At 41.2% G+C, this 18,261-nt stretch overlaps 1 protein-coding gene across 3 annotated transcripts in view; it reads right to left on the minus strand.

The window, feature by feature from the left end:
* Positions 1–18,261, minus strand: part of DYRK4 (dual specificity tyrosine phosphorylation regulated kinase 4) — a 75,301-nt gene that overhangs the window by 41,453 nt on the left and 15,587 nt on the right. For 2 of the 3 annotated variants that reach the window (XM_075900639.2, XM_075900632.2), the window contains exons 3-6: positions 17,697–17,774; positions 16,804–16,894; positions 9,512–9,606; positions 9,180–9,314 (exon numbers count right to left, since the gene is read on the minus strand). In XM_075900639.2, the coding sequence (XP_075756754.1) occupies positions 9,180–9,314; positions 9,512–9,606; positions 16,804–16,894; positions 17,697–17,774 (399 nt within the window). The remainder of the gene's footprint in view (positions 1–9,179; positions 9,315–9,511; positions 9,607–16,803; positions 16,895–17,696; positions 17,775–18,261) is intronic. The other variant, XM_075900655.2, reaches the window with a different exon arrangement.

Raw genomic sequence — 18,261 nt, forward strand, 5'->3', positions numbered from 1 at the left:
ACAAGGTCATACAGAGGAAAAGTTTATCTTTGAAGCTATAGTTCATCTCTGTGATGAGTTGAAAAAAGGCCGAACTAGCAAAGCCAAATCTCTCTTTCAGTCAGGTTCCTCATTGTGCTTACCAGGATATCCTTACACAGGACCATCACAAACACTACTAAACTTAGCCAGTCAGCTGCTTCTGTATATCTAGATGACTTCCTAAAATGCAATAATGCACAAAGATAATGACAAACAGGCCTGACTGACCATTGAATTACTTTAGTGGAGGTACGCTGGTATAAAACCTGGGCTGGATTATATTTAAAAGTTAAGCTCTTAAAACACCATTTTTAAAGGCAGAATATTGGATTTCAGGTTGCTTTCAGACATTGGGATTTTCTGCAGCCTCCTATAAAATATTAAATAAAGCCACCAAATCACAGAGTCTTTGGTGAAAGCCACAAGATCAATTTGAAATCATGTTGCAAGTTCCTAGACAATTTGAGAACCTGAAAAATCAATAATGTACCGACAACTTAAGCAAAACCCCTTTGAAATAATCTTCATTTAAAGATGTAAACCTTGCCCAAGCTTCCAATATTATAGTGTAAATACTTTTCTTAAGTATTTGCCTCTTCTCAAACAATATGAAATAGGTGTAATAGTTAGCCCTTTAAAAAAGGCACATACAGAACTGATTGTATACAGAACAAATGATAAAACGGTCTTCTTTTCCTATTCTATCGTTTATTGTCTATTCCACACAATAGCTAGATCAAAACATAATGCAAACAGGTATGCATTGTAGAACCAAAACTAAACAAAGGCCACAGCTGTTACCTTAGGCTGGATTCTTCTGTCTCTTCTCATTTGTAAACAACACTTATTGAAGAAACTCAGATCACAACAGTCTTTGCCACTCCTTTCTCCCCCCATACTGGCAATTCTCCATGTTTTAAACCTGTCTCCAGGACATTTTTCACTTTTAACTTTTAAATCCCGTACCGTCGTTGGTCTAAGTCAAATCTGTTGAGCAGGCCCATCTCTACAAATAATAGTTTGAGTACTTTTACAGCAGAGTTCCTTTGGTATCAACTGTTATTGCTTTACTACGGTCCCTCAGTATTGTTATGAACAAAATATCCAACACAATTGTGAATAATAAGCATATTTGCAAGCGTGCTAGGAAGTCTTTGAGGACTTTGCCAGCACAACATGTTCATCAATTAGGCTCAGCATGATTGCAAAGCTGTCCCTTGAGATGGAAGGTGTATGATTTTCTTTCCCTTTTTTAAAAGAAGCCATAGCTTTAGTTCTACTGCTGCAAACAAACACTTTTTGATTCATAGTTTCAGATAAAATATAAACCCCCTCCAGTATCCCAGCTATCACTTTTCACCTGCCCTTAACACAGAAAATTGAAATGACTGGGGTTTGGTTTTTCTGCTTCTGCTTATGGTTTAATCTTCCACCAGCCTTGACAACCTTTTAGGTTTTCCATTAGCAAAACAAATGGAGGGTTTTGCTTGCAGAGAGTAAGTAGTTTAGGTTTGGAATATTAAAGAAACAGACTTCAGTGATCTTTTATTCAGACTTATTGCAAATCTCTGTGATCTATTGTTATATTCTCAACAGGATCCAGCAGGGAATAACTATCAGTCTTAGTTCAACTTGTTCCTGTATTTTCTTTCTGAAGATAACAGCAAATTGTATAAGGCACTGACGCATGGAGATAGTCTTTTGGATAAAAACAAAACATACAAGTCAATTTGGTAGTCTTTGCAAAATGTTGAAATTGGAGCTGTCAAAATACTCAATTCAAAACTTTACTTTTTCAACAAAAAAATGGCCTTTTGTCAAAAATGAAAATTTTCATAGACTATTCTTTTCAAACTCTTCTGATCTTTTGATGAAAATGTGAACACCTCCTCCTCCCCCGCCCACACACAGGAAAATTGCTTGTGTTGTTCCCCTCCTTCGTCATTTTCCTTCTTTCTGCCCCTTTTTGCAATGGAAAAGAAAAAGAAAAGAAAAGGGAGCGAGGAAGGGGAAAAAAGAAAAATGGTGAGAAGGGAGAAAAAGCAGGAAAATGTAAAATATGAAATCCAAAAAATTACTATTTACTATTATAAAAATTGAAATATTCCAAGAAAATTATTTTTCAACATTATTTTCACAAAACAAACAGCGTTTTTGACAAGTGGAATCTGAAATCATGAGAAACATTTTAGAAGCTTAGAAACTGAGTTATTTTTCATTACTGAAGAGTTACCAATAAAAAGAACGAATGCAATGATGTCACCTATAAGATCCCACCCATTAATGTACACGTTGCTCTGGTTGAAGTCAGTGGCTACTTTGTGCCCCCAAAAGTAGTATCTGGAGTTTGCAGATAGACAGGAAAAGATCTGGGGAAAATGGAAAAAACTTGAATGATCCAAAAGATATAATGTCTGTCCTAATAAGGCTCAAAGTATTCAATTGTAAAGACACAATTCAAATAAGTATTTGAACTGATGGGCAGTTTAATAGAATTTTTGCTTTCGAGTTTGTCCCAATCTTCAGACTACCTTTGGGTTGAATACATTTGAACTTGTGTTGGTGGTGGTGAGAAGACAAAATTTTGGCTGGCCTAGAAAATTTTGAGACAGCTAATGACATCTGTGTTGAAGAGGCAGCAACCTGTAAGCCGTCAGCTGAAAGAAACGAAGCTTTCCAAAAGCAGAACGGAAGAACATAAAGTTTCCTGTTGCCTATTTGTCATCAGAACTTGATGGAGGAAGCAGCTCTGCCTCTGCTGAAATAAGCTGTGATATGATCCTCTAACTATTTAAAGATGCTGCTAAGACCCTGATTTACCTTTGACTATCTAATGGTAGGTTACAACATCTGTCAAATGAACCCAGATGGGATTAATCTATAGTTTCAGACTAGTCACAAAAATAGGTAAATAGATTTTCTGGGAGACCAAGCCAAAGCATCCATGTGGACTTGTTTGTACCATATCACAAATTTCACCATTTGTCAAATGATGTAACATCGTTTATGGCTGTATCTGAAATCAGTCCTCATAGGAAAAAAATAGAAGCTGCTGTGTGCTGAGCACTTCTGAAAACCCTCCCACTTCATTGCCTACATGGAAACTGAGCTCTTTTGAGAATCTAACCCTGTGTGACTTGCCCAATGTTATACAGAAAATTAGAGCAGAGTTGGGGATAGAATCCAGACCTCCTGACTCCCAGGCAACTCTATCCTTAAGGACAATATTTTCCAAACTTTTGAAAGCTGAGCCACCCTTTCAGGAAACCTCTGGCAGACTTAATTGGAATTGCTAAATTTCCATGCATCTTAATTTATATGGCTTCTGCACTACCCCAACAAGTCCTACAGGCACATTCACTATTTGGGGGACACAACCCTAGACATGCCTCTTTTTCTGAGAAATTTTTCAAGATATATTGTTTCTTCCACTGCAGTCTCTAACATCCATAGGATTGGTCCTGTAGATCATTTACCATAGCGTTTCATGTAGTCAGAGTTCTCCGAATGCACTCTTTTCAATAAAGCTACGCTCATTTGCTTTTCTCCTTAACGTGAGTCAGTTCATTCCACTATTTCAGATGGCTAGTGAAATGAAACTGCAGGTTTATTAACAATGTGTGTATAATACTCAAAGCATAAACTTTGGTAACCCAGTGGTTTATAGCTAAGTATCCTTATTGTTTCATGCATAAATAATTCTAAAATATTCATGCAATGAGAAGCATAAACTGTCAGGGCAAAATTCTCCTCACGGCCCTATGCGGATCTTTGCTTATATTCTGCACTCTCTACCTGCTGCAAGTCCCAGAGGATGAAACTGTGGTTGTAGCCTTGTAATTGCATAAGTCATAAGTTAGTTAGTTACAATGAATGTATGTGTGACAGGGCGCTCGCCCTGCACTGGCCCTTTAAGGGCAGACCCCGGCCTGAACCAGGGCCGGGGAGTTTAGCCCAGCTGAGGCTGTACTAGTCCATTAGGGCCCAGCTGGGCGCTATAATAGAGGATGGGCTGCTGCTGTGAGGGGGAAGCAGTGAGAACCTGGCTGCTGAGGGAGGAGGAGGCTCCCTGGAGCTAGGGCAGGGCTGGGGGAGGCCAGGCAGGGCTAGGGGAGCTCTGGCCAGCAAATCCTCAGACTGCAGGGCTTGAAAGAAGGCCCGATGAAGGAACATCGACCCCCGGAAGGGGGGCTCAGAGACAGACTTGGGCACTGCCGGAGGGCAGTGTGGCGAAGAGGACGCCGCAGCCGGGAGTAAAGAGGGGAGACATCACCCCAGAGAAGGCACCCTACCCGCCGAGGGAGCCAATTCCTGAGGACAGAAGGCAGGGGGGTTACGGTGGTGAGTGCACCCCCTCACAGAATGTTATAGCATAAGGTTTGGATTAAACTTAAACACAAGGGCTACGTCTTCACTGCAGGCTTCTTGCTCAAGAACAGCTGTTCTTGTGCAAAAACTTGAGACGCGTTTACACCGCACGCGCGTTCTTGCACAAGTAAATTTACAGTAAAGTGTCAGAACAGAGGGCTTCTTGCACAAGAGTTATTCCTCTCCCCATGAGGAATAAGCATTCTTGCGCAAGAAGGCAGTGTGGATGGGCATTCTTGCGCAAGAAACCTCTACGACTAAAATGGCCATCAGAGCTTTCTTGCTCAAGAGAGCATCCACACTGCCATTGACGCTCTTGCGCAAAAGCACATGGCAGTGTGGAGGAGCTCTTGTGCAAAACAGTTCTTGCGCAAAAAGCCTGCAGTGTAGACGTAGCCAAGATATAAGTCTCAGACAGGCTAGGCAACTTTGTTAACTTAGCTCCAGCTCTGTTTGGGTATGTCTACACTACAAAGTTAATTCGAACTAAAGGACGTTAGTTCGAATTAACTTTGATAGGCGCTAGACTAGCGCTCCGCTAGTTCGAACTTAATTCGAACTAGCGGAGCACTTAGTTCGAACTAGGTAAACCTCATTCGATGAGGACTAAGCCTAGTTCGAACTTACTAGTTCGAATTAAGGGGTGTGTAGCCCCTTAATTCGAACTAGTGGGAGGCTAGCCCTCCCCAGCTTTCCTTGGTGTCCACTCTGGCCAACACCAGGGAAACTCTATTGCCCCCCTCCCGGCCCCGGACCCCTTAAAGGGGCACGGGCTGGCTACGATGCCCGTGCCAGGTGCAAGCCTGCCAGCACCCAGCTAGCAGACCCTGCACCTGGCACGGCTCGAGCCAGCCACCCGATGCCCCCCAGCCCTCCCCCTCTTCCTGGGACCAGGCTGGCGGCTCCCGGGAGCTTGCCCAGGACCACAAGAGGTGGGCACCCGCCTGGTCTAGTGTGGACATCGTGGACCTCGTCCATGACCTCCGCACTAGGCACAGGAAAGTGGCTGTCTAGGGCAGGAGAGCTGCCAGCCTGGCCACCCAGGAGCAGGTGTGCATGAAAATCAAGGTGGTCCTCTGAGACCCCCGACCCTGAGCCCTGAGCTTACAATGGCTGTCCTGGGTCAGACCAAAGGTCCATCTAGCCTAGTAGCCTGTCTGCCGACAGCGGCCAACCCTAGGGACACTGGAGGGGATGGACCAAAGACAATGACCAAGCCATTTGTCTCGTGCCATCCCTCTCCAGCCTTCCACAAACTTTGGGCAGGGACACCACTCCTACCCCCTGGCTAATACCACTCCATGGACCCAACCTCCATCACTTTATCTCACTTCTCTTTAAACTCTGTTCTAGTTCTAGCCTTCACAGCCTTCTGCAGCAAGGAGTTCCACAGATTGACTCTTTGCTTTGTGAAGAATAACTTTCTGTTACTAGTTTTAAGTCTGCTACCCATTCCTTTCCTTTGGTGTCCTCTAGTCATTCTATTATGGGAACTAATGAAGAACTTTTCTTGATGCACCCTCTCCACTCCCCTCATGCTTTTATAGACCTCTATCATATCCCCCCTCAGTCTCCTCTTTTCTAAACTGAAAAGTCCCAGTCTCTTTAGCCTCTCTTCATATGGGACCTGTTCCCAACCCCTGATCATTTTAGTTGCCCTCCGCTCTCCCACCCTCTCTCTTCCCCTCTCCCACCTCCTTTTCCCAGTCTCGCCGAGTTTTGTTCAATAAAGAGAGATTCTATTTTTGACCACACGTTTTCTTTATTTTGTACATCAGAAAGGGGGGCTAGGAAAGGGTAAGTGGAAGGAGGTGAGGGAGGAATGGGGTACGAGCCCCCGATGGGGAGGACTGGGCTGGCTCTTCGGGCTCCTTGGGGTGGAAACTCTCCTGAAGCCCCTTGATTGACCTCCCCTCCGGATGGCAGCCTGCGGCAAGTGTAGCCGGGCTGATGGCCGAGTGCTGTGATGTGCTGAGTGTGGGCACTCAGGGCACTCCAAGCCAGGACTGCTTTGCAAGCAGGGAACCCTGAGGACTGTCTGTCCGGGGTGGGGGTCAGGTCCCTTTAAGCACAGCCCTCGACTAGCCTGAGACAGCAGCTCCACGCTCTAAGTCCTCATCTGATGCCCTGCCGGCACTGCTTCCGGCCAGCCTTAACCCCGGTTCAGGGTCCACTTAATGTGGACATGCTAGTTTGAATTAGCAAAACGCTAATTCTAACTAGTTTTTAGTTCTAGATGCATTAGTTCGAATTAGCTTAGTTCGAATTAATTAATTCGAACTAAGTTAGTTCGAATTAGCACTGTAGTGTAGACAAGACCCATTGTCAACAGGTGATTGCTTCCCTTAATATATGATGACTGTTCTGCCCATCTGTTCTTTTATTCTGAAAGCAAAGTCACTGTCAATGTCTGGTAAATCACAAAGAGATGGCTCCAAGACATACAGCCATTGTTTGAATGGGCTTCAGATCATATACGTTGTGTTGTTGCAGTGTTTCATATTACATGTTGAGAATGAACCGTATAATGCTGCACTGGCCCCAAAGAGAGCATCTGGATAACCCAATAGGTATCTTCCATGTGTAACTTCAGTGTCTCTTTCTGTTTCTCCTGTGAGCCATGGCTGGAATGCTACAGTTTTCAGAGAATAAATCTTACATGGATTGTTTCTGTTTCAGAGAAGCCAGCATAAATCAAAGCTCTTGACAAATTTCTTGTTACATTTTATGACCACCTTGTGTTAGACACATTCCTCTTAGCACCGCTGGTTAAATCAGCTGGCTTGACTGATATGAATGCTATTTGCATAATTTATATTACAGTTCAACTGAGATCAAGAACTCATAGTGCCAGATGTTTACATATTGTACAGTAAGACAATATCTATCCTCAAGAGTTCATAATCTAAACAGACAAAATTGGAGGGGAAAAGAATACTGACACCTAGTAACATCATGTTTTAAGTACTGGGGAGCATTTGGTACCAAGATAATTAGTTTGGAGCTACAGCCAAAGAGATATTGAACAATTGAAGGGTTAACTTGTAGAAGTCCAAACTCAAAGTGAATTATTCAGAGGAGTCTACTCCTGGTGTCAGCATGTACCTAACGTCATGTGCAAGAGTACAAACAAGGCATCTTATAATTCACACCACTTTGTTCCTTCACATTCCTACAGTTCAATAGCTCAGGAAATCTATGAAAAATGTCATTCTACAACCAAACGTTGGTAGGACAAATCAAGACCAAGCGGCCTCAGAAACTGTGGTTCTGCTGTGGATCTGGGGATCTATAAGGCTATATTGTCACTAAACGGAAGATCGACGCTCCCACAGTTGATATTCTAGAGTTTAATTTATCAAATCTAGTTAAGACTCACTAAATTGAACTCAGAGTGTACCCCCATTGGTGGCCTGTACTCCTGCTTCTATGAGGAATAAGGGAAGCCAACAGAAGTGTTTGTTGCTTCCTGTTGTGGGGACAGTGGGAAAATTCAAAACAAGGTACATCAACTCCAGCTACATAATTAACGTAGCTGGATTTTCCTATCTTGATTCGATGTTCCCTTTTAGAGTAGACCTGACCTGAGGGACTGCTTTCAAACTAGAGTAACGAGAATATTCCAGCCAGAAAATGTGAAGTTTTAAAAGGGTGCTGTGAATTTACCTATTCTTTAAGCCAGGGTTACTCAACTTTGGAAGCCCTGGGGGCCAAATAATACACAGCACATGCCGAAGGCCACAACTTAAGTGTGGTTGCATATACATGCAAATATATATCCAAATATATGCAAATAGCTTCTTTCACATTGACGCACATGAATACAAAGATTAAGCCTTAAGCCATAGCACCAGAACCAAATGTGGCCAGTGTGAGCCAGTCAGCACCTCTCAGGGGCTGCCCACAAGGCTAAGCAGCCAGCACTTCCCACAATGCCCCAGCGCTCCCAACACCTCCTCCCTAGGGGCTAGAAACGCCGACACCCTGTACCCGTCTGTTCCAGCCAGCCTGTCCGCTTGCATCTGTCAATGCTCTCTTGACCTGGGAGACACCTTGCCATTGTGGAGCGTGTTCCCAGTGAAGGCCCTGTTCAAAGGATCCTGCCTGCAGCCACGTGTTGAGCCCCATGTAAACCCAAACCACACCACAGGCCATAAACAAATGGGCCATGGGCTGCATGTGGCCCATGGGCCACGTGTTGAGTAGCCCTGCTTTAAGCAAACATATTTCTATTTTTTATATTAATATTACCTTCGTTTATTAATATGAAATAAATGTAAATTAATTACATATCGTTATTTATTCTCTGTTTCTTTCTGCGTTTGCCTCAGGGTGGAAAATAAAAAGAAATAAAGCCAGTATCACATTGGTTTAGGTCAGTTTTACTTGCAAGTTCTTAAGGTCCAGTCCAAAACTCACTGAAATCAATGAAAAATTCCCCACTGACTTCAATAACTTTGGATCAGGCCATTTGTACTGCAAGGTTTGGGTTTCAAATACCACAAAGGAGAGATTAGTTGTTCAAAATACAAGTTCAGATTTTAAAATTATGTAAAATTTCTATTGGTCTTCGATTTTATACAAAAAATGTGTTTAGCCAATTAAAAATTTGGGACAAATTTAAGATGATGTCCTTTTAAGCTCTGTATAATCTCGGGGAACCAGATTTTGCTCTAAATCACACCTATTTAAATCCACAATAACTTCACGAAAACCAAACAAGTTACTCTGGATTTAAGCCAATGTAACTGAGAGTAGAACTGGCCCCTTGATCTCCCATTTTCTCTAACCTTCTCAAGTAGGTACTTCTGATTTGTCTGCAGCAAGATTCCTTTTTTGATTTTGTATATCTGGGAATTGTCTTCATTGACATAAGACTTTATCTGATTCTGTCTTTGGACTGCAGGTGTCTGGTCTAGTAGAGACTGTAATGAGAACAGATCACAGTATTTTGTATCTGTATCTCTATGCATATATTTCAAAGTTATTAAGTGAACAAAAATGTTTTACTTTTGTGGCAATGTGCTGCTTCTGTATGGCTAAGCAACAGAAATAAGGCTCTCATGACTGGTCATGTACCCAGTGAATTATTATGAGTAGCTGTTATAATGTCATTGCTTACCAAAGATACTTGAATACAGTCTGTGTCACTTGATGAGTTTTGGACTGCTTTTCCTTTGCATACTGAATGACACACATCTCCCCTAGGAGTTCTTCCTGTTGGATGGAATATCATACATGGGATAAATTAAATAACAATACAGAGGGCAATACATTCATTAGAACAACAGGAAATAATAGTGCACTCAAATTATACAGGGAAATGTTTCAAACTCATTTCTCTCGTTGTTAGGTAGGTAAGCTATATGTTCTCATGTCTTAAGATGAGTATCCAGGAGGTTGTTCTTCCTCACTCCTTTCCCTAACTTCTGTTTGAAATGAGGTTGTAAGTGCTTGGTGACAGAGAATGCATGTTGTTTTATATACTATAAAATGCCTACCATATTTTTGGACGATGCCAGAATAATTAATAAATAATAATAATTAACAAAGTAATAGTGGTAGGGTTTGTGAAAATACATGGTGGAATAAGGAATGCACACACAAGTAATTCAGATCCATTCTGTGTGTTATGGCCTATATTGCATTTGATTTTCTGTCCAAGTTTCTTGAGTTTTTATTTAATCTCACTTCTTATGATTTATTGGAGTTACTATGTATTATTAGAATCAGAGTGGCCCTTGTGCTAGGTGCTATAGCAAATACAAAAGTCCCTGCCCCAGAAAATGTATAATCTCATGTAAAAATGCAAGGATGATGCAAACAGATGGGTGGGATCGGGAAGGATGATGAGGTAATAGTAAAATAATTAGGTTTTGCACAACAAGGAGCAATAACAACTTACCACCTGCGTAACCATGGTTGATTGGTAGGGTTTTGTAGCAAAAAAGCACTCTGAGAAAGTTACTAAATGAAGGTCAGATTTAACAACAGGAATGACATTTTCAAAACAGCCCAGCTAAGCCTTAAATATAAAGCATGAGCAAAGTAGAAAATTATGCATCAATTCACAGTGAACAACAGGAAACTGCAAAGTGCACATTCAAAAATCTGAAATGTTAGCCCTTCAGATGCTATTGAAACACCAGAACTGGAGGAAATCAAGGTTTAATCTGCAAAACAAAACAGAAATGGTGTTTCTTGGCAATTGTGTCATGGCTGGCATAGCCATATAAGGCAGAAGATACATGGTAAATATAGTTTAAATTAATGGGCAAATACAATGGTCAGATTTGACTATGTAGATATGAATATGAGTGGGTGACAGGGGAGGGATCATGTGAGGATTACCTGTTGTGTTCCCTCCCTCTGGGGCATCTGGTATTGGTCACTGTCGGCAGACAGGATACTGGACTAGATGGACCTTTGGTCTGACCCAGTATGGCCATTCTTATGTTATGTTCAGTTGAACTGTCTAATTATTATTAGGAAATAGAATGTATATGTAAAGAAAAAGCTATACCCTTATGTTTTTTGTTTATGGCTAAAACAAATTCAACTGGAGAAATAACATGCTTTTGTAATGCAACTTTAATAGAAACAAATGTACAGTAACACAGAGAGGGCCAGGAGAACTTAGCATTATGGATTCATTCAATAATTCAAATAGGTAAAGAAAGAAGCGGAGGAAATACAAGAAAAATTATTTGGGATATTTTTGCATATATTTATTTGTTTTAAATATTCTTTATAATGCATTAAAATATTTTAAAAGTGCTGACTGATCCAGGATCCAGCCTTCCAATGACTGTTGAATTTAGCACTTTCACCTTCATCACAAGCCTCTATATCTAAGGGTATATCTCCACTATGGGGTGGATTGACGTTGTGAAGACTGATCCACCAAGGGTCGATTTAGTGGCTCTAGTGAAGACCTGCTAAATCAACCACTGATCATTCTCCTGTAGACTCTGGTACTCCACCAGAATGAGATGAGTAAGGGGAATCAATGGGAGAATTTCTTCTGATGATCAAGCACGGTGTGGACTATGCAGTAAGTAAATCTAATCTATGTCAATGTGAGTTACGCTACTAATGTAACTCAAATTGCATACCTTAGATCAACTTGTCCCCATTATGTAGATATGCCCTAAGATGTTTGATCTTGGATTGAAGCTATTGTCAATTCCAAGCTAAATAGCGATGAATAGCAATAGACTGACAAAGGAGGGGGGGGGGGGGTGAGGTAATATGTTTCTATTTGACTACTTCTATTGGCAAGAGAGACAAGCTTTGAAGCCTTTCAGAGGTCTTCCTGGCTGGGAAAGATGCTCAAGGCTTGCCTACACTTAATCCCTAGAGTGGCACAGCACCACTGTAGTGCTACAGTGTAGACATTACCTACACTGACGGGAGGGGTTCTTCTGTCATCACAGGTAACCAACCTCCTCAAAAATGGTAGGTAGTAAGTCAGTCTTATGCTATACACACAGGGATTTCATTCAGTGTAAGTATGCCACTCAGAGGCATTGAGTTTTCACACCTCTGATAGATATAGTTTAAGCAACCTAATTTCTTAATGTAGACCACTGCTCAGCATGCCACAGTTAAATATAAGGTGGAACAGACTGTTTAGTATAAATAGTTAACACATGTTCTATGGGATCATTCAGGGTGAAGTGGCCTGTTTAATACCTCTACAATCATAGGGCAAAAAGGGGAGGAGGGAGTTTAGGGAGTAGTTCTGTGTTGCTCAAAATGTTGTCTCTTTTGCCAACAGAATTTAGTTCAGCAAAGATATTACCTCACCCATCTTGCTTCTCTATTATCCTGGAACCAACACAGCTGCTACACCACTGCAAACAATAAATAGTGATGATGCTTACTAATGCTTTGTTCGGTGCTACTTCAGATCATTTCATTTCTTCATGAGCCACTCCGTTTAAAAGAATATTGCTTAGTTAAAAGACAATATAATTAAAAAACAAACAGAAAGCTTCAACTATGTCAAAAGTACCATAATAAATATTCTGTATCATGAAATTACTAGGTGCACATATGGTCTTTTCTTTATTATGAATCTTTTCTACAAGTGTGGCTGTGTGCTCTATTATAATGTCTTCTCTTTTTCAAGAAGTAGGCTAATATGGACGGGTGTGGGGAGACCGTCTCCACTGCTTTGACATGGTTTTAAAGAGCTGGATAATTCTGTGACCAAAATTCTGTGGCAATACAAGTTAAAAGCTAAGCAAAGGGAAGCTCCCACACTTCCAGGATTGCACAACTTGCCAAATGTACCATGTCAGAGTTGGTCACTTTCTTTGGAAGTGTAATTTATGAACCATTGCCAGGGGTATTAGGCAGACCGGATGGCTTATTGATCTGACACAGCAAATTCTATGTTCCTGACTCTTCTGTATCTAGAAGAATTGTTTACAGTAAAGTACACTTTTCCACAGAGAGTTATATTCCCCAATCGGTATGAAAGAGCTTATCTTGAAAAGAAAACTCGAGAAAGCAACAGAGAGAATTATTTCAGAAACTGGTTCACTATGAAACTCACTTTCAGAGATTTGAAATACCACAAAAATGACCATTTGTAGTACAAAGCATAAAACACTTTTTATCAACTAAAGAAGATTCAGTAGGTAGCCTCTGGGGAAGAAGGAAGTAAAGTGCACTGCACATAGGCCTTTATATTACGGTTATAATTTTTGTGAGATTCTCCCACATTTTGGTGAAGAGAGCCATATAAATGGTCAAATAGATTTAGGCGGTTTAACAATTGATGGTATTTTACAAAAAGTGCAAATAAACAGTTTGTTTAAAAGCCCCCAAAAGTGTTTATTTCTCCGTGAAATCTTGAAATTGAAAAGTTTCTGTTTATCAAATATTCCTTTTCCACTGGTTGCACTGTGGATTGTTAGATTAGTAAGGCTTCACATAATAGCTAGTCTATTGATATTAAGCCATATTATAATCTCATTTACCCTGTTTTACTCATGTATAAGGCCAATGAAGTCAGTGGAGTTACTCCTGATTTACACCAGTGTAAAAGAGAGGAGAATAAGACCTAATAACTAGTTTTTTGCTTTGGATTAAAAATATACCGAGGCATTTAAAATGGGGGGAAAAAGAACCTCACACAAAATGGACTTTGCAAATAAATATAAACCTTGACAGATATGCACTGAGAGAAAAACTCAATGATTGACGCAAGAGAACAGACAATTTATCCGGCTTCCCCCCTTGCCTCCACTCGCACCACCACACCCAAAAGAGTACGAAGAGCCATGTGAAGACCTTTGGTAAATTACACCTGACAGTGGCTAAAAACTGAGAAGGAAGGCGAAAGCAAATGGCATGAATGGAGACTTAACCCGGAAGGACAGCACATTCAGCACAGCCATCATTCACTTTTAAGTAGGACATTATATTGGTTTTAAGCTTAATTTTTTTTATTATCTGCAAAGCATGTGAAGAACTAAGGTACAGAACAGGTAGCAGAAGTGCAAGGTTCAAATCTCATTTACATTGATGAGATCAGTGTGTTTTACTCCTGATTGGAAAGAACCATTTATAAGGATGAAAAGATGCCTCAATCTCCATAGCCTCATTCCTTATGCTCACTTCTGAAATTGCCACCAATCAGGCCAGTCATCCTACAGGAACAGACCTGAGACCACCTACTCATTAAAGGTTCATAGGCCACAAAATAGCCATCAGTTGCCTACGACCGAGAAGATCCGTATCTGATTTCCAGTTCCTTCAGGCATCCATAGGCACTATATCTGCTCTGAGTAAGCCCTTTGCTTCAGCTTTCTGAAGTACCCATTTTCATAAAAGTAGCATTATATTTTTTCCTTCAGCTTTTTTGTATGGAAAATATTGAGGGTATTGGGTATTTATATTTCCTCATAGGAATTCTAAAATAGACCAGTTATCCTCAAACATTTTAAGTCATGTGCCCTCTTACCTCTAACATAATCTGCCTATGCCCTCATGGTCCAGAGCCAACCATCGGGAGCCAGAGCCAGGAGTAGGGCTTTGGATGGGAACTAAGCGGAGGCCACAGCTGGATCAAAGATGGGGCTGGGAGATGGACCATGGTTGGGAGCTAAGGCCAGGGCCAGGGCTGGGAGTGGGGCCAGGCTGTGACCGGAGCTAGGGGCTGCAACTAGAGGCAGGAGCCAGGGACTAAGCCCAAAACCAGGAGCACAGCCATGATCAGACCTGGGGGCTGTGGATGGGGGTGGAGCTTGAGAGGAGCTGGGGACAGAGCACGGTTGTGTGGTGCCTGCTCCCTGCCTCCAGCGGTGGCTGGCCTGGGTGCTGTCACGCACTCTGATGTTCCTCCACGCCCCTCGAGAGAGGCACACCCAACATTTTGGTGACCACTGTGCTAGATTAATGATGTAGAATACTTTTTAGAAAATACGGCTCCCATCTTAATTCATGAAATGCATCAGACTTTCAAGGTTGTTGCAAGGCCAAGGCTATTATTAAAAAAAATAGACTATTTGAACCACCTTTAATTTAGCTATTTTCCAAAGCAATACACCTTAGTTTATAGAAATTCTGAAAGGCTCCCATTCAACCAGCTTTGCTCCGCAAGGCCTGTATATTAAAAGACAGTGTGAGATTGTCAAGATGGCAACTTCCTAGTTGTTTAGTAATATATTTAATAAGTTTGTAGTCTGTTTCTTAATCATGTAGGAGCTGAAATCCCATTTTCAAAAGTGATGTAGGCACTTCTAAAACTCTGAAGATATTTAGGCTCCTAATTTCCATTTCAGTGGAAGTTAGAAAGCTAAATACTTTTTGAGGATCTGGGTCTTAGGACCAAATTTTAAAGTTATTTCAGTACTTAGGTACCTAATGGGATTCTCAAATGTGTCATGGCTCCTAAGTCCCAAAATGGGAGTTAGGCACCTGGATAAACATTTGAAAATGCCTCTAGATACCTCTCTGCAACTTTAGGCACCTAAATACCTTAAAAATTTGGTCTTTAGGAGCTTAAGTCTCATTGAAAGTCAAGGGTATTTAGAGAAGCCCACTGATGGGGACAGGGGTAGGGGAAGGGCAAAGAGGGCAGTTTGCCCCAAGGCCTGGTGATTCAAATTGGTCCAGGGCTCCCAGCCACCACCACTACTCATACTGCGGCAGGGGCTGGAACCCCAGGCCTTTAAATCGCCGGGTGACTCTGAGGGTGGGGAGGAAGGGGGACCATGCTCCAGGTGGCACAGAGGGCTGGCTGCACACAGCCCTGCCCTTTCCACCCGATGCCTTACCTCTTCCAGATTTATGGAGCTGGGCCCCCCATTTTGCCCATGGGCTCACAGAGGCTGTCAGAGCTCCTAGCTGTAGCACTATAGTTTGGACATTTCCTATAATGATTTTTTTTCCATCATTGCAGCTAATCCATCTCACCAAGATGCAGACCAGACCTTTGACGATAGGCAGCTTTGCAGGTGTTATTATGAAATTGCTCAAATGTGACTTGAATGAATATATATATCAGGCACAAAATTCATTAAGAGGCAGCATCTCAGTGGAAGCAAAGCACTTAAGTGCCTGCTTAACTGTAAGACTGTGAATAATCCCAATCATTTTAGTAGGATTATTTATGTGTTTAAAGTTATGCAAGGGTTTATGTGCTGTGCTAAATAAAGTATAGTCTCAGTTTATAGTATGTTGCACAAGTACATTTTAGTGACTAAAGATAATTACTAACATATTAAATAAATTAACTTTGCTTTTGAGGAGAAAGAATCTAAGACCATCTTGAATTAGCACAAGCAAATGTTTTGCTTTTCCAAATGTATATCTTAGCATCTCCAAAGTGTTTATATCAGCATGGAAGGTGTTAGACACTTGACTGAAGCCAGTGGGACTTCTCACATGAAGAAAAGCAGGATTTGGCCAAGAGATAGTAAAGCCCCACAAATCTGCAGATATTCACTTTATAGCCTTAGATATCTGTGGACCATGTTTGCAAATTGTGTATTAAATGCAGATACAAATTTTGTCAAATTTTGTGTCCAAGCAGGGTTCTGTAGATAAGTGTATGAAAGAAGGACAGAAATAACTGATGTTTTTAATCAATAGTTTGATGCTGCAAAACCTCACTCAGGTAAATCATTTATGTTAATTTAAATACAAGATTATATATGTAATTTTTGCTTCAGTTAGCACCATATGAAAAATCTCTCCTTTTGTGGGGACGGTGATTGTTAGAAGTTATGTTCTAGTGTTGCTTTTTCTAGAGAAATATATCTTTTGTAAATGGATTTTCTTATGACTTGAGGGATACAGTCATAAAATTCTCGTATGTACTGTATACGAATAACAATTTTAGTGAGGATACTTTCTCATTTAAATACCAGGAAAGATTATTGGAATTTCATTGCTTACCGTATGCGCAGGAATTTATTTGACCCAAGTTGATATTGTTTCTTTCACAGTCTTGTTTCATATTGTGAACAACAGCACTCGCTTCCTTTTCCTGTGTGAAGGGATGCCATGAGTGAGCTAAATTATGGGAAACTGCACAAAGTAATAATGTTGTTAGAACAACATGTAAATAATACTACAGTAAAACCTATGTTATCTGGCACACTTGGGGATTAGGGTGTTCTGGTTAACTAAAAATTCTGGTTATCTGAGGGTCACATCAACCTAGGAAAAACCAATGGACAATAATAGTAAAACTCAAGTTTTTAATATTGATAGTTTTGTAATGTGAGGCAGTTGGTCTCACATTTCTATTTTGAGTTAAAGATGATTAGTACTTCTTAAATAAAAAATTGTTAAGGCAATCATGGTAAACCAAGCCAGGCCTGTGCGCCTGAAGATGTGACAGTATTGTGGCCGGGGGCAATGCAGGTTAACAAAGTTTTCTAGCTAACAGAGTGCTGGATAACAAAGATTTCACTGTACATTTAAACCGTAGAAAATCTGATCAGAAATTATCTTCTGGCAGACTGAAACATACAGACAGAATCAGAAATGAACACAGAAGTAATTCAGAGGTGCAGCAGGTATGTTGGCTTACAGATGGTATATGTCTGAATTTAGGTACCAAGCACTGCCACCCAGTGGTTTAACAGATAGGAGGCTTGACTGGATCTGTAAGGTGCACACAAGTTTAGAATGAACGGAGAGTACAAAAGGATAGCTCCCTCTTCCCCAGCCTGCTGGTGGGCCTGGGAATTGTGACCCTGGTGGGCCTGGGAATTGTTGGCTCTGTCTTCCCAGAATCATTACTTTACACTCTTGCCCAGAGTTTCTTGAGTACCTCCCATTACCTTAATGACACTCTCTCCAACTACTCCAGAAGTGGCATTGAAGAGTTCTGCAGGGAGATGATTTTCAAATCTCTTTGGCTGGAAAGATGGATCAAAAATAAAGGAATTAAAAAGGAGAGTAGGTCTCAGAGGAGACGCACACACATACTTTCCTCATTTCAGTAGTGCATTTGGGCCTGATTCTTATCTCACACCAGTGTATATCGTAACTTCAGTGAAGTTATTGGAGTTAGTAGTTAGTATGAAACTGATGGGAGTGAAGTGAGAGGCTGTGAGTTACCCTGCCAATGACCCTTATCACAGAGGGACATAAACCTCCTGTTCCTCCTCTCCCCTGAGGACTAAGGAGGAGACAGAGACACTGAAAGCTCCAGGGTACGGGCAAGTCACCTTCATGCATCTGGAGGTGGGTTTGAAGTGGGTGTAAAGTTGCAGGCTGCAGAAAGAGTCTCTATTATCATAACTATTATTTAACACAGAGTAGCACCTAAAATGTAACAACCAGCTACGTGTTGTGCAGACATATGATCAAATTCAGTCCCTCTCCCAGAGAGCTTCTAGTCTA

The sequence above is a fragment of the Pelodiscus sinensis genome, chromosome 1 (genome assembly GCF_052426305.1).
Source record: "Pelodiscus sinensis isolate ZL-2025 chromosome 1, ASM5242630v1, whole genome shotgun sequence".
In the NCBI taxonomy this organism is placed as follows: Eukaryota; Metazoa; Chordata; order Testudines; family Trionychidae; genus Pelodiscus; species Pelodiscus sinensis.